The sequence below is a fragment of the Lichenostomus cassidix genome, chromosome 6 (assembly GCF_008360975.1).
Source record: "Lichenostomus cassidix isolate B80296 chromosome 6, HeHo_3.0, whole genome shotgun sequence".
NCBI classification, from domain to species: Eukaryota; Metazoa; Chordata; class Aves; order Passeriformes; family Meliphagidae; genus Lichenostomus; species Lichenostomus cassidix.
In genome coordinates, this window is record NC_139487.1 from 14,575,862 (window position 1) to 14,589,966 (window position 14,105).

The window sequence follows — 14,105 nt, forward strand, 5'->3', positions numbered from 1 at the left end:
AGCAAATAATATCTGCTATAATATGGTTTATTAACTTCTTATAATGACTTGCAAAATTTTAAATGATGGCAGGCAAGTACTTTTAAGGAAAGGACTAGGTCTTCAGCAGGATCAAGAATTAGTTTGACTCTTCCTGACCTTCCTGTCCCTTTTGCTGTACACACACACACACACAGACTAAAAAAAGAAAAAGAACGAAGCAGAAAGGATTTGGCCCAGTTCCCAGATTCCACCCCATTCAGTACTCAGAGACTGTTAGAGTTGTGCATGAAGGTTTGTCAGTCTGGGCAGAGCCAGCGACGTAACAGAACCTCTCTTCAGCAAACAAGGAGAGAAATGTGGAAAAGATGTGATTCAGTTTTTACATATGGTGCCTAAGTAACCTTAGTTAAGGTTGTGTTGAAGGATCTTGAGCAGCTTCTACAAGGGATATCTGCTTCCTGATTGGTTTTAGCTTTGAGAAGACTTCCTGCTACAAAGAGAAAAGTATTTATGAAACACAAATGTTCATGTTCCATTCCAATTTTATGAGATGGTACAGAAAAACCACCCATTTTTTAGTGTTCCCTCCTAGTCAAATAATTTTAAAAGAAAAGCACTAGAATTACAATAAAGTAGATTCTCTACTCATCTTAATTTAAAGTAAAAAATAACTAACAAACCAACCCCAAATATTTTACAATTTGGACATATGTTCCTTTGTGTAGAATTATTCATTCTTTTTACACATATATTAAGCTTATTAACTTGATGACCCTAAAAATGAATCAACTTTGGCAGCCACACAATTTACTGCAAACTTCTCAGCTTCCACTATGGGCCATCATCTCAAATTTCACAGACAGACACCATTACTGTGTTCTGCACATTTCTGATTTTATTCCACACTGGGTGGCAGTATGGAAGGTTTTTTGTTCAAAATGTCAATTGTTGGAATAACCTAATAAAAAATTGTAAAGATAAAAGTAATTTTAAAGTTTACTTGAATTTAACACATTAGATTATTAATATTACCATACTTGCCAGGGAGTCATCGCCCTGCTTCTTCTTGAAATAACTCCTTGAAAAAAAACCTCTGTTAAGCAAATTATAATTTCAGTTCTGCCTGGTCTGAAATTTTTCATATTGCCTATTTGCATTAGAAGTTTCTTTCTTTGTGGAAAAATTTAGCTAATGTAATTTAGCTATTTCTGAGGCTGCAGCAGAAACAAGAACAGTATTCTGCTGTGTCAACATATTAACACAACTTCTTGTGTTTGAAATCTGCTGTGCATCTGTGGTTTACAGCAAAAAAAATAAAATTTGGAAGTAAACTAGCTGTGTTTGGGATTAAATGAGAAATGGCAGATTAGATATTGGGGTAGAGAGGGGTGATGACAGAAAGATATTTGGAAGCAAAATCCCTCCCAGAAAGGGACAGCTTACCCCTTCATGTACTTCATTCAATATATAGAAATCATAGATTCAGGACTTTGTGGTCAAGGTAGATTAAATTTTCCCTGAACATTATGTCTGGGTGTTTTGGGTTTGGTTTAGTTTGGGTTTTTGTTTGTTGGGTTTTTGTTTTTGCCTTTGTCAAGAACTCCTGCCTTACAATAAGGAATAAGGAAAATTTTCTGAGTTTTGCTTCTCTCAGTAGGTCTACTTCTTCAGTTCTGGGCAGCACAATTAAGGAATTGAGGAAATTTAAATTGAGACTCGAACATGTAGGAGGTCTAGAGATTAAATTACAGTTACAGCTGATGAATTTGGGAACCACCACATGGGTATACATATTTGGTTGTATTTTTCAAGTTCCCAATGCAGATACTCAACAGGAGAAATTTTAGGTCAGACACTGCAAATGAGGGACCCTTGAAATCAATGGATGTTTAAGACCATAAATCTTTCTCTGCTTCAGCTCTTTACTTGAAAATTTGGGATGGCAAGAGCATCTTTTTTCCCATAGGAACCTGTGAAGATAAACTCATAATTTATCGGTGAAACATCCTGGCTAATCCAGTCAAATACACATGGAAACTCACATTTTCTTTCCCAGAAGGATTTGAATGTCAGTTTTGTATGTCACTTATAAAGCCTAAACATAACAAAGAATAAAGAATAGTGATTGATGTTGTTCATGAATGAACAGTGTTCGTTTTGCATCCCCAAATGCCTCAGGGCTCTGAGTAAAAGCAACAGATATGATATATACTCATACACCAAGCAGGCAAATTTTGCTGCACACAGAAAATAACACTGGCATTCCTAAAATTCTTTGGTTTTCCCTAGTGCCATTTTCTGTTATACCCAAAAAGTTCTTGAACAGAGCACATATTAACATGCAGATAAAACACCAGCCATATTATGCTGAGGCAAAGAATTTATATTTTGAATGCTTTCAAAACATAAAAGACAGACAGAAATAACACTGACATCATCCATGAGTTTGTGAAGAAACATCCCACTCAGACATTTGATAGCTTATTTATCTACTATTGATTTTATGTTTTCTTCTGAAGCATCTAGTATTGACAATTGCTGGAGACAGGATATCTGACTAAATGGATAATTAGCCCAATAATTTCCCCAGGTTTTCATGTGAACTGAGGATGCTATAGCATCTGGGCCTGACAAGCACATATGGAGACAGCTGAAATGGAGTGATGGCTTAGATCACTGCTGCGTCTTAGAAAGAAGCAATGAGACAATACTGCACGTAAGTAGGGATGCTGAAAGCAGTCTCCATTCTATAAGGAATGTAGAGGAAAGATTAATGTAAAATCTTGACATGGTACATTTGCCTTTCCTTATAATGACATCAATAAGCATCTTCAGTATTGATTTTTGCTTATTATTTAAATGGCCTAATACAAATACAGACATTAAGCCAAATAAATGCAGAGATCAGTATAACTGCAGCCAAGAGCCTTTATACCAGAAATTATAGCAATTACTCCCCAGGATGTCAAGCCTGACTAAACAGAATTCCACACAGACTTCTGAATGCAGGGCTTTAAAAGCTGGATGATCCCCGATCTGTTCTTAGTGTCATATCCTGCAAAAACTTCCTTGAGCCTTCCAACTGAGCCTGTACCACTCAATATCCCCCCTATTCCTTTGAAATGCCAGCCCAATACCAGTTGAAATTGTGTCTGGGACACAGAAATGACCTCTCCTTCTGAAATGGGACAGTAAAGTACCTTTTTCAAATACTTGCACATGGGTTGTTCTCAGTTTTGTGAAGGCTGCACAGTTCATATCAAACACAAATATCTAACGTATGTTTCTTCCTATATTTCAGAAATTACCTCACACTTGCAAAAAAAAAAAAAAAAATCCAGACTTACTTGTTCAGATTTAATCAGGCTGTTCCAGTGCAACTAAATCTTGTGAAGGTGAAACTGTTCTACCACCAAATACATAATCAAGCTAAAATATTCTATATACTTGAATATAAAAAATAAACTGGAAATGCAGACTCAGAAATAAAAACAGGTTAGCTTTATTTCTGAGAATAAACAGTACCTTTCTCCTGTCATATAATGCATGGTTATCCAGTATCATCTTCCTTTCATGTGCAGCATACCTCCGCAAATCACGTCCAAATTGCTGTCAAAGATACAGCAAATATCAGCCATTTTCACAAACCAAAATTCCTATCCTTTGCATAAGAGCTCTAACACCAAACAAAACAATAAACTAACATTTTAGTTAGAGGTAAAAATAAACTAACATTTTAGTTAGAGGTAAAAATTACCTCTAACTCTAAAATAGAGGTAAAAATTACCTCTATTAAAAGAATATAGAATGATAATAATCTGAAAGGAAAGGGTTTGACAGGGCATTGTCCATCATTTCTCAGTTACCCTGAGAGTAGTGTACAAGAAAGCAAACCTGTGATGGGCTCCCACAGTCTGCAGGTGAATTAGCTCACCAGGGAGCAGGAGCTCGGTGAGGCAGAGAAAAATGCAGTCATTGCCTACCCATCCAAAGGGCCTCACACTGTGTGTTTTTAGTGCAGACACCCATCTACAAAGCTGAGAGAAGGGCTTTTAAGTTGCCAAACACTTCCAGGATAAGAAAGGACCCCAAAGTCTGCAGAACTTAATCCAAAGTCCAAATAAATACATTTTGTTATCTCAAAAAAAGTGACCAAAGTAACTCATAAGCTCAGCAGGAGAGCACATCAATTTCAACATTTTGCCTGGTCTAAACCATCCTGCTTCCAATTAACCTGAGTAGAACAGAGTGGCAATGCACCAGTACTGCTTCCAGCACATCAAAAAGATCGTTCAGAGCAGGCTCAGGGGCTCTCCATTGTACCATGTAATCATTCCCTAGAAAAATGAGCATCAGAAGGCAAGCATGTAGAACAGATTAGAGAATAATTTTGTCTGGACAGAGATTAATCATTTGAGTTTTGAGTTTGCATTATGTAGACTTTTTGTTTTGAAAATAGTGTACTATTTTGTATTATGCCAACTAACTAGTGTCTATTGTGAAAGTAGCTATCACTGCAAGTTTTCTTAACTTATTAAAACATAAATCAAAATATATTTTATTCTAGTTCAAAACCGATGTCTAATTTTATTTTTTTCAGTTTTTTACAATTTAAAGGAGTCAATTAAAATGCAACTGAAAAAAAAACTTTATCTAATCCAAAAAGAAAGATGTCAAATTGTTTTCAATTTCCTAAAAAACAAATTAAGTTCCCATTTAGAACATCTATTCCTCAAATGTTTAATTTCCTGTAAAAATATGTGATGCTTTCCAAGTCATCTCTCTACTCAGTAACCATTTAAATTGCTTGTTAACAATATTATGATGCAAAAAGACAATGCAACTGACCAAAAACCTAGCTCTCCAGTTCATGAACCTAAACACTAAGCTTCGAGGAAAATAGATGCCAACTCCCCTAGAGAGACATCCATAAATGTCAGTGATGCATTCATCAGCTCCAACCCATGATCAGGGATGGATGACACCATGGAATATGATGTGTGGACATCAGGAACATTTTAATCTATGAACTCTGAATGGTCCTGCAACAACAAAAACATGTTCGGAATGCTAAGGAAACAGTCACTGTTGTGGTTACTTACCCTGGAGCCTGTCCAGCCTAACAGAGCATAGGGGTATTGCTCAAAGGGGGTTATGACCAGATCCACACGGATTGCCTTCCAGTCTTTGACTTCTGCCATTTCCAATTCTTTTGACGTGTTGAAACTGCTGTTGTCTACTCTTGGCTGATATAATTTTAAAATTGCAAAACACTTCTGAAAATGATCCATGGCATCAACTTTTCTGCTTGGCAGCTGTTCCTTTACAAATGTTGATTCAATGATATCACAATAGAGAAGTAAGCCCTAAAGAGAAGATATTGTTCACATTGAAGTGCTGAACTGGTTTAACTGTCATTCCAGAGTTTTTAGAGAGTTGTCTTAAAAATTCATGGGAAATGTAGTTTCAGTAAACAAGGAACAGTGCCAGGCCAAATCTCTGCTAAGGTGAGACATGAAACATCTTCAGCTTTTGGAAAAATATTTGAGGGAAATATGCGCTGGTAGATATCTGACAATAGTGATGTCCTGCCCTGTAATAAGGAGACAGAATTTGCAATTCTTTCCCTCCCTTCTTTTCACGTAAGCCATTTGTAGTTAATGTCAACAGAAATTACTGAGTAAGGATTGATGTGTTCCCATGTGGCAACCATCTAGAAAAAATTATTCAACCAGTGCACAGTCTTGTTGACAGATTCCAAACTGGAAGATTCCATTTGGACTGTATCTGTTACATGGGATTTTCTTGTGACAAGGTCTGCAGTCTCCAGAGAGATAGAAGATCCCTGCTCATGTCTTTTGCTCAGAGGGAGTGCCCTTTTCTTTAGGTCCTTGGATCACTTTTTTGTTTCTGCTTTGAAATCACTCAAATGTTTACACATTCTCCTTCCTCTGGACTAGGGGCTTTTTTAAATTGCCATGTTGAACTGAGAGTCTAGAAGTGGTTTTATTTGGTGGCTGGCAGTGGTTAACTACAATGGTGTTGTCATTTAGGAATGGTATTCTCCAGTTTAGCTGCCCTGCTAAAACCACTCCTCTTGCTTGCCCCTACCCCCACAACTGAAAGCACAAAAGGCAAAGATCACAGACTGAGATAAGAACATTTTACTGGAAACAGCAATGAGATAAGAAAACTAACAGCAACAGCAACAATATTAATAACTAAAGGTATAAGACAAAGAAACAACTTACACACAAAATACTAGACCATTTCAGTTACCACACTTTCTCCCACTGGAAGGAACACCCTTCTTCTACAAAGAGAAAGCCCCTTTCCCACATCTCTGGCAATGATGTAAAGTGGTCTTGAATAACATTAGGGTCTGGCCATGCCACTTCCCTCTGATCTGGGCCAAAACCAGGACAAAAGGTCTCCAGATGAGGCCGCTTGATGTCACAGGTAACAATGAACTGATTTTTGGAAGAATACCTCAGTATTAAAAAAGAGATTTTGATTATTTCTATTATATAATGCAGCTGTGGTAACTTTAGATGACAATATTTTAAATGCCTTAGAGAATACTTCACAGGAATAAAATTACTTTTATCACTCAGAGTGATAATTCTGACCAAAAAAAAAGCATAATAAAAACACTTAACAAGATATGATTTCCATGAAGAGACACTGATAGGTATTATTACATATTTAGCCTCCAGCTTTTTGTTGATGATAGTTCCAAATTAACAATCCCATTATTTTACTGGAAATCAGTTACAGGCTTTTTTTATGGGTCAATAAGCCAGCCTTTTTAAGGATAACTAATTTACTTGAATTGACATCCTTTCACTTCTTTGCAATTTTTCCTGATTATGAAGATTTATTGCAAACTGATATGAGAAAACTCCTTATGTAGCTTCTTCTCTTAGATTACTAATTTCCAAGTCTGCTTATTTGAAAATGCTTAAATTTAGCAGGTGCCCTGAAACATTCATCTTTAAAACAGTAATATTTTCTTAATTTAACCCCAATGTCATGAGGCACTAATGCTTGCTCTTTCTAAATATAAATTCAAAACAGCCATTGAATGTTAATGCATAACTGCTTACTTTCTTGCCTGTTTTTGATGAAACTATCCTCCCTTCAGGCTAATTTTGTTGCTTTTAATGCTAATAAAAATAGTTTTAATATCATTAATCATTGACCATTAATTGATTGCTTCATGTTTGATTAAGCACTGACATTATTCCCATTTTCTATAAAAATCTGTTAGCTACTTAGTAGTACTTTCTCATCTTTTGCTTCATTTTTCTTTTTGCTCTTGGAGATTTGGGACACTACATAGTATATATACTACAAGTCAGGTTATCACCATTAAATAGCAGCCACAGCCTAGATCATGTGCATTGGGATAATGTTTCCAATTAACCTAGTATAATTAGACACTGGACATCACCACCACCCCATAAAGTTAAGCTGAAATGGCAGTTCTGTACATTTGGAAAAAGCATTGCCTGGAGGGGCAGCAGCTTTGAAGGTTGTGTGAGGCTCTGCCCACTGCTGGCTGCAGAGCAGCTGCCTTCCCATTGCTCTGAGTCAGGGAACCTGCAGTCCTGCGCACATTTCAGCTTGGTCTATGCACCATAAAGTGCTGCAGGCCTCATTTACAGCATCAAGTTTAAAAGTGTTGGTATTTTAATTTCTCAAATTTACAACACCATCAAAACTAAATGTATTTCTTAGGAACATTATGTTAAGACCCACAACAACTTTTCATTTCTGGAATGACTATGCACTTTTACTTCAATATGTTGAGTGCTGGCACATCAATAGCATTGATATTGGAGTAAATCCATGCTTAAGCCGAGGAAAAGTACGACTTTTTAGAAAAATATTAAATCAATCACTGAAAAATCAATCAAGTGTGGTCACTAGTGTTCTCTGTCATTTTTAATTAAGTGGAATACCATTTTTAATGTTACATGCTGCCATTATTCATAATTGTTGGTAGCTGGATTCATTCTGTTAAAGCTAAGTAGGATCATCTAATATCATCTGAAAATGTAATCCAATATGTTCTTCTGAAATATATATATGTTGTTGCTCTAAATTTCCATCTGGGATAGTTCAATAAAGGGAAACTGGATTTTTTTTTTCCAGAGAAATTGCTATATCTAATCCAAAATAGGATGTAACATGATAATTTGAAAAAATCTCAACCTCGATGAGACAGATGGAATTCTATAAAATGGAACAGCTCAAGGAACTGATGCCTGGGAGAAGTCAGTCCTTTTAGGGTGAGGAGTCAGTAGAAAACTGCATCAAAGGTTTGATCAGCAATGCAAAACTTGGCAGCTGCTGCATAATCACGCAGCTGCCGTGGTCTCTTTTCATCTTGAAGTTCCCTGTGTGTTGGAATGATCTATTTCTGAGTATGTCTGGAGCAGCCTGGCTTTGACAGCACTGGACAGATCAGCACTGGAATCCATGAATGAAGTCATTTATCTCTCTATGCCACGAGCATTTGTACTGCTGAGCAGGAGACAGACAGACAGACAGGGACTTACACATACCTACTCACCCACACAGCTATAAAATATACCCCAGAAAGATCACATCTAAAGAAATGCCACTGTTGCCTGGATCTTCACTCAGGACACAGCAGGAAATGGAACACTTCAACCTACTTTATCCAACAACCTCACAGGCAGGATAGTCAGATTCAGCCCTATATTCTCTCTAAAGAAATTTTAGCCAAGATCTCTCATGTCCAGGGCTCTAACCACCTTGAAATAGTCTATCTTAGGTAAGAATTTCCTTGGCTGAGTCAGAATGAAACGAAAAATTTCATGATGTATTGGGAAGAAAGGTGAGGCAATATGATGTGTTCACAAAGGAGCTCTGCATCCTTATGCACTCTTTTATCTGAAACAAGAGGTTCGTTGCTCTGGCCTCTTAACCATTTCTGTGTCTTGTCTTAGAAATAGGTTTTCTTGCTGGTAAAATCCAGCTGTCCCTTCATAATGAATGTGTGGCTGTTCCGTGAACCCTGCTTCCAAAAATCTGTTTCCAGCAATAGAAAAAATATTACTTGCTCCTCACCATCCCCTTTAATGGGACAGCAAGCCTTTCCCTTCCTGATCACCTCATCAAGGGTGAATATTAGAGTTTAAATCAGACCACTAATATATTACAATAGGTAAGAACAGGCAGGCATCTCCATTACTCCTTTTCCTAAAGTCAAAGAAAAAGTGCAACATTAAACTTACATGAATACAAAGGGAAAAACTGAAGTGCAGGAATACCTGAAGTAACAGCATCTCTTCCATTGTTGAAAACATGTATATAACAACAGGAACAGTGCTAAATATAGCTATATAGGTTTTCAGCAAAAAATGAAAGCTTTTCTTTCACAGTATGTGAATGAAGCTACATTGACACAGATGGCTCAGCCTGTTTACCCACAGATTTTCAAGCTCTAACCCACAGAATTAATTTCTTGCTTTCTTTATGAGGCTTTTTGGAACCATTAAAACCATAACCTGTGTACTGCATCACAGCTTTTCCATTTTGCCACTCTGCTTTGAAGACTCTGTTCTCTGTTCCTCAGCCCTGGTGATGCTGCATCAAAGAGCATGATGGTGTTGATTTAGCCACTTCATTTTCAGCAGCTTTCAATGGAAAGATCTTGTAACACTAAACTTTTCAGCTAAGAAAAAGGCCCTTTAAACTATTTAAAGCCGAGGTCCATAATTTAGAAGTTAAACATTGTGGAATCCTTCACTAAGGGCTGGAAGTCAACATCATGACCTCTGTGATGTACATTGATGAATTTGGGCTCAGAAGCAGTAGCACAAAAGTGGCAAGCTGTGAAACGGATGACTGCAAAAAGTAAAATGTGCTTTAGTTTGGGGGTATTCTGTGTTCTCTCCTCTCCCTTAGAAATCAAATATAATAAAAAGGCAAGAGATGTAAAAACCCTCTCTTTCTTTTCTGCATTTTGATTTTGCTGGCAGCTTATTTTTCAGTAGTGCCAGTAAAAGCCTGAGTATTACAAATGCCACAGTACAGAGGTAGTGTAGCTAGCAGTATAAACCATGAAAAATCTGGAGGACAAACAGAACACAGGAAATACTTTTCCATAGCTTTCAACTATACCCAGCGTCCTTGGGTTTGGCTTGTATGGCCATTGTGCATTGTGCTTCTGACATGCTCTTCATGATGGGCTTTCTAGAGGAATCCTAATCTTTTTATCAAACTCTTGGCCACCCTTGACCTCCTATATACTGCCTGCACTCCTTTCTGCCAAAAGGTCCCCTTAACAAGAAAATCAGCAAGAACAATTCATTTTCTATTTCTTTCCTTTCAACTCCATGTAATGAAAGCAGCTCAGAGTGAACTGAAAAGCTTTAGTAGTTGTCAGACTTCTTAGATCACAGACATTTTTCTCAGTAAAGTAAGTAGAAAAGAAGGCATGAAAGGCTGCACTCAGGGCAGGCTCTAGCCATGGTCTGTTGTCACTTTTCCTTTCTGCTGTATTATAAAAAACATGATTTTAGGAGGAGCCATACATGGTTTCCTAGAGATTCAAATGCACTTAAGAATGGAAAAAGACACCTTCTAAGAAGAAATGCAACTTTTCACAAGTAAAAGGAGTATAATGACTGCAAAAGAACCTGTACATAAATAATAAAATTATAAAAATAGAGTATCTCCTCAGCACTCATTAATTGCCATGGCTTCATTGCTTTTGAGTAATCTAAATTGTACCTGCTTTCAATCTACTCCAGCATGTAAACTCTCCATAGAGAATTAAGGTAGAAATAAGAGAAATCCAAAATATAAATAATTGTCTGTTAACGCTTCAAAGACCACAAATCAACTGGAAGAAGAATTCAGCTAATGTTGCATTTTACCAGGAAAAAACTCAAGTTTTGAAGCCCTTTCATCAAAGCCAGCTGAAAGATTTTGACCACCTTGAAACAGATAATTTCATACACTCATGTAAGCTCTTGTGTAGTTGGATGTTTTGAATCTTTCACGTGTTAACCTATTATACGTTAATTAAAGTACTCAAGAATCAATTCAAAAGCACTCTCTGCAGGCTGTCTGCACTGAAAGCTGACTTGGCTTTCAAGCAGTGAGACACTTGATTCACGTCAGAGTGCTTGCCTTTTACTTGTTAAAACGTACTCAATTTCTTTGAACAGCATTGGTAGTAAATGTTGAAAAATATCTCAACTGATTAGAAAAGTAGAAGAAGAAACAAAAGTTTATTATTCCAAGCATACTATATTTTTCTGACCCAGGAATATTGTGAACTACCTGCACCTCTTATAACTGAGACACTTCCAGCTTCAAAGATGCTGGAAACTGAAGAACTGAATAGAAAAAACAAAACTAAAACAACAACAAAGAATCAACCAAAAAAACAAAACCAAAAAACTCTCTCTCCTAGGTGGGCAATTCCTCCATGAAATGACATAATCATCTAACAGTTTGGGTTGGAAGGAACCTTGAAGATGTGTGCATTCTTCCAAACACAGACATCATGGAAAACTATATCACTTTTTCAATATTTCAATGGAAGCTGGGAAAATTGCTAATTAATGGACTGAAAGGAAGCCAGAATTCCAGAGCTTTGGTACCTAAGCTTTCAGACTTGCTCACCTCACACCACAAGGTCACCCAAATCCACTACACTTAAAGCTGGATCTCCCAGAAGCAGCTTCCCCTAGGAAAACTTACTCCCACCTCAAAGAGAAATTAAACCGTTTTCTTTTCAAGTTGTAACAACAATTTACTCTGTCACTCAAAATTCTACCTAGCTTGATTTCTCACCTCTGACTAGCTGTATATTTTTAGGGTAAGATATTACAGAATGTGTCTAGAGCACTTCTGATATAACCTTCAACTTTAGCATTCAGAGCTAGAGGATGCACCTAGATCATCAAGGTTAATAACCAAATAGAGCAATATCCAACTCCAAAATATTGCAGTCAGCTGTAAAAAGGAGTATAACATGCGTTAATCAGTATGTAGGCTTAATTCAGTGGAGTTAGAACATATCTCTTTTGGCCATGTGCTCTTTAGTTCATACCTGCTTTTTCCACACGTCAATGACTTTATGCAGAAGTTCATCATCTTCTCTTGCTCCTGGACTGGTGATCAAAAAATCTATGTCATGTCCAATCTTCTTACCCCTAGAAGGAATAAATAAAAAAGACACTAAAAGAGTTAAGTTCCTGTTGAATTTTGCTCTGTTTTCAAAGAGAATATTTTAGCTGCATTATGAAAAAAGTTTGCAGAATAAATTGATAGCAATGTTGCTTGAAACATAATCAAAATGGAATCTTCTATTTCTATTATGGGGTCTATTAGTGTTCTTTATAAAATAATAATTACAACTTTTTGATCTATGTCCTCTGTTTTTTGACTAGATACTACAGATCCATTTGCAACTGTTAAATCTCTCTCTTTCTTCCCCTTAAGTCCCATAAAGGAAGACTTCAGTCAGCTCTTGATTTTAAAAAAAGCATAATCAAAATACCATGTTACATATTATGAATCAGTGCAGTAACAGCAGACAAATTTGCCAGTCACACTACGACAGACCTAAATACTCTTCCTTGCTTTTGATGGACACTTTAATCTACAAAATTTTGGTTATAAATAATTTTATTATTTCTTTTAACAGCAGATATAAATCCTTTGACTGTTCTGCATTTCTTCTCTTTTAAATACAATAATGCTTTTTATAGAGATTGAGATTGATTTTTTTTACATAGTTCATCCTTAATGTGACTAAAGCTTGTTTATTACATGCACTAAGGATTTCACAATTAAATCCATGTGCACAAAATTTAATTGTAAATGTTCTTAATGAAAAATTATGTCCTAACCTCTTGTTTTTCTCCATTTAAGTCTAAGCATCCAGCTTGCCTTTCATCCACTTACCAAATGTGTTAAACCTGAATCAGATTATGATGTAGCTATCATTGGAAGACAGGCAAAAGAATGTTATTGAAATGTTTCCTTTCAGAATTATAAAACGTTTGAGAATACATGAAAATTTATCTCATAGTGCAATTCATCTGAGAATTGCAGAACCAATATGAGGTTTTGATTTTGGTCTAAATACTGCAGCAGAAACTGCATACATATTTACTGAGTGTAATCAGGCCAGCCTACAGAGAAACAAGCAGAGGAGATATTTCTGCAATGGGAATATTTCTGCATTGTGGAGTTGGTGGAGTAAGCATCCAAAATCTGGAGTAGTGACACTTACGTGTAGCACATCTCCAAATGTTTTTCAAGTGTTTATGGGAAAAGTCTGCTCTTGCTGATGTTCACAAGGGTATGTGATGTTACAGCTCAGGAGGATTTCAGTCAACACTATGTCAAGTATTCAGAAAACTTGAGAACTGCTATGCAAGCAATGAAAATAAAACTCTGCAGCCCAAAAGATTTTTTTTTAAATTTCATTAAATAATTTACTCCCTTAAAATAATGCCTAAAACTGAACCTGGTTTCTTACACTTGGAAATTTGTAGGAACAGAACTGATAGGCAGACTTGTCAAGTGCCATTTGTGTGACAGGAAATCATCCAACTGATGGACAGTTGAACAGCATTAGCAGAAAGATGAAAGGAGATGAAGGTCTGGGGTTTGCATTTGACAAGCAGTCTAGCTCACTTTAATGCAACTATTGTGCCGTGTCTGCACCGAAGTTGAAATTGCTTAAACAGGTGGAAATGATTTCAAAAGAAGTTTCAAACAAAGCGTCAGTCTAGGCTTAGAAACTGAACAGCAATTCAAGCTTAAGAAGTTAGAAAATATTTTGTATTGCCTGTAACACTGAGTTATTTTGTAGGATGCCATTCATTATCTCTAAAATTACAATAATAATGCAAAGCTCTTACATAGCACTTTTTACTAACATGTCTCAAAATATTTTTTCAAAGGGAAGGAATTTGCTATTCCTATCTTACAGATGCAGAATGGCATAAGAAAATTTGCCTAAAATTATTTCTTTAAAAAATCAAAGGAAGAAATTGGAAGCTATTAGAATTGGAAGCTGATTCCCAATGCTTCCCCAACATATAAATGCTTTAGGTTAACACATC

The 14,105-nt window shown here is 36.4% G+C and overlaps 1 protein-coding gene across 5 annotated transcripts in view; it reads right to left on the reverse strand.

Annotated features, from left to right (window-relative positions):
* Window positions 1-14,105, reverse strand: part of DNTT (DNA nucleotidylexotransferase) — a 140,782-nt gene that overhangs the window by 17,931 nt on the left and 108,746 nt on the right. For 4 of the 5 annotated variants that reach the window (XM_085065159.1, XM_085065160.1, XM_085065157.1 and 1 more), the window contains 3 exons: window positions 12,080-12,182; window positions 5,085-5,348; window positions 3,508-3,591 (listed from right to left, as the gene is read on the reverse strand). In XM_085065159.1, coding sequence (XP_084921285.1) covers window positions 3,508-3,591; window positions 5,085-5,348; window positions 12,080-12,182 — 451 coding nt within the window. The remainder of the gene's footprint in view (window positions 1-3,507; window positions 3,592-5,084; window positions 5,349-12,079; window positions 12,183-14,105) is intronic. The other variant, XM_085065161.1, reaches the window with a different exon arrangement.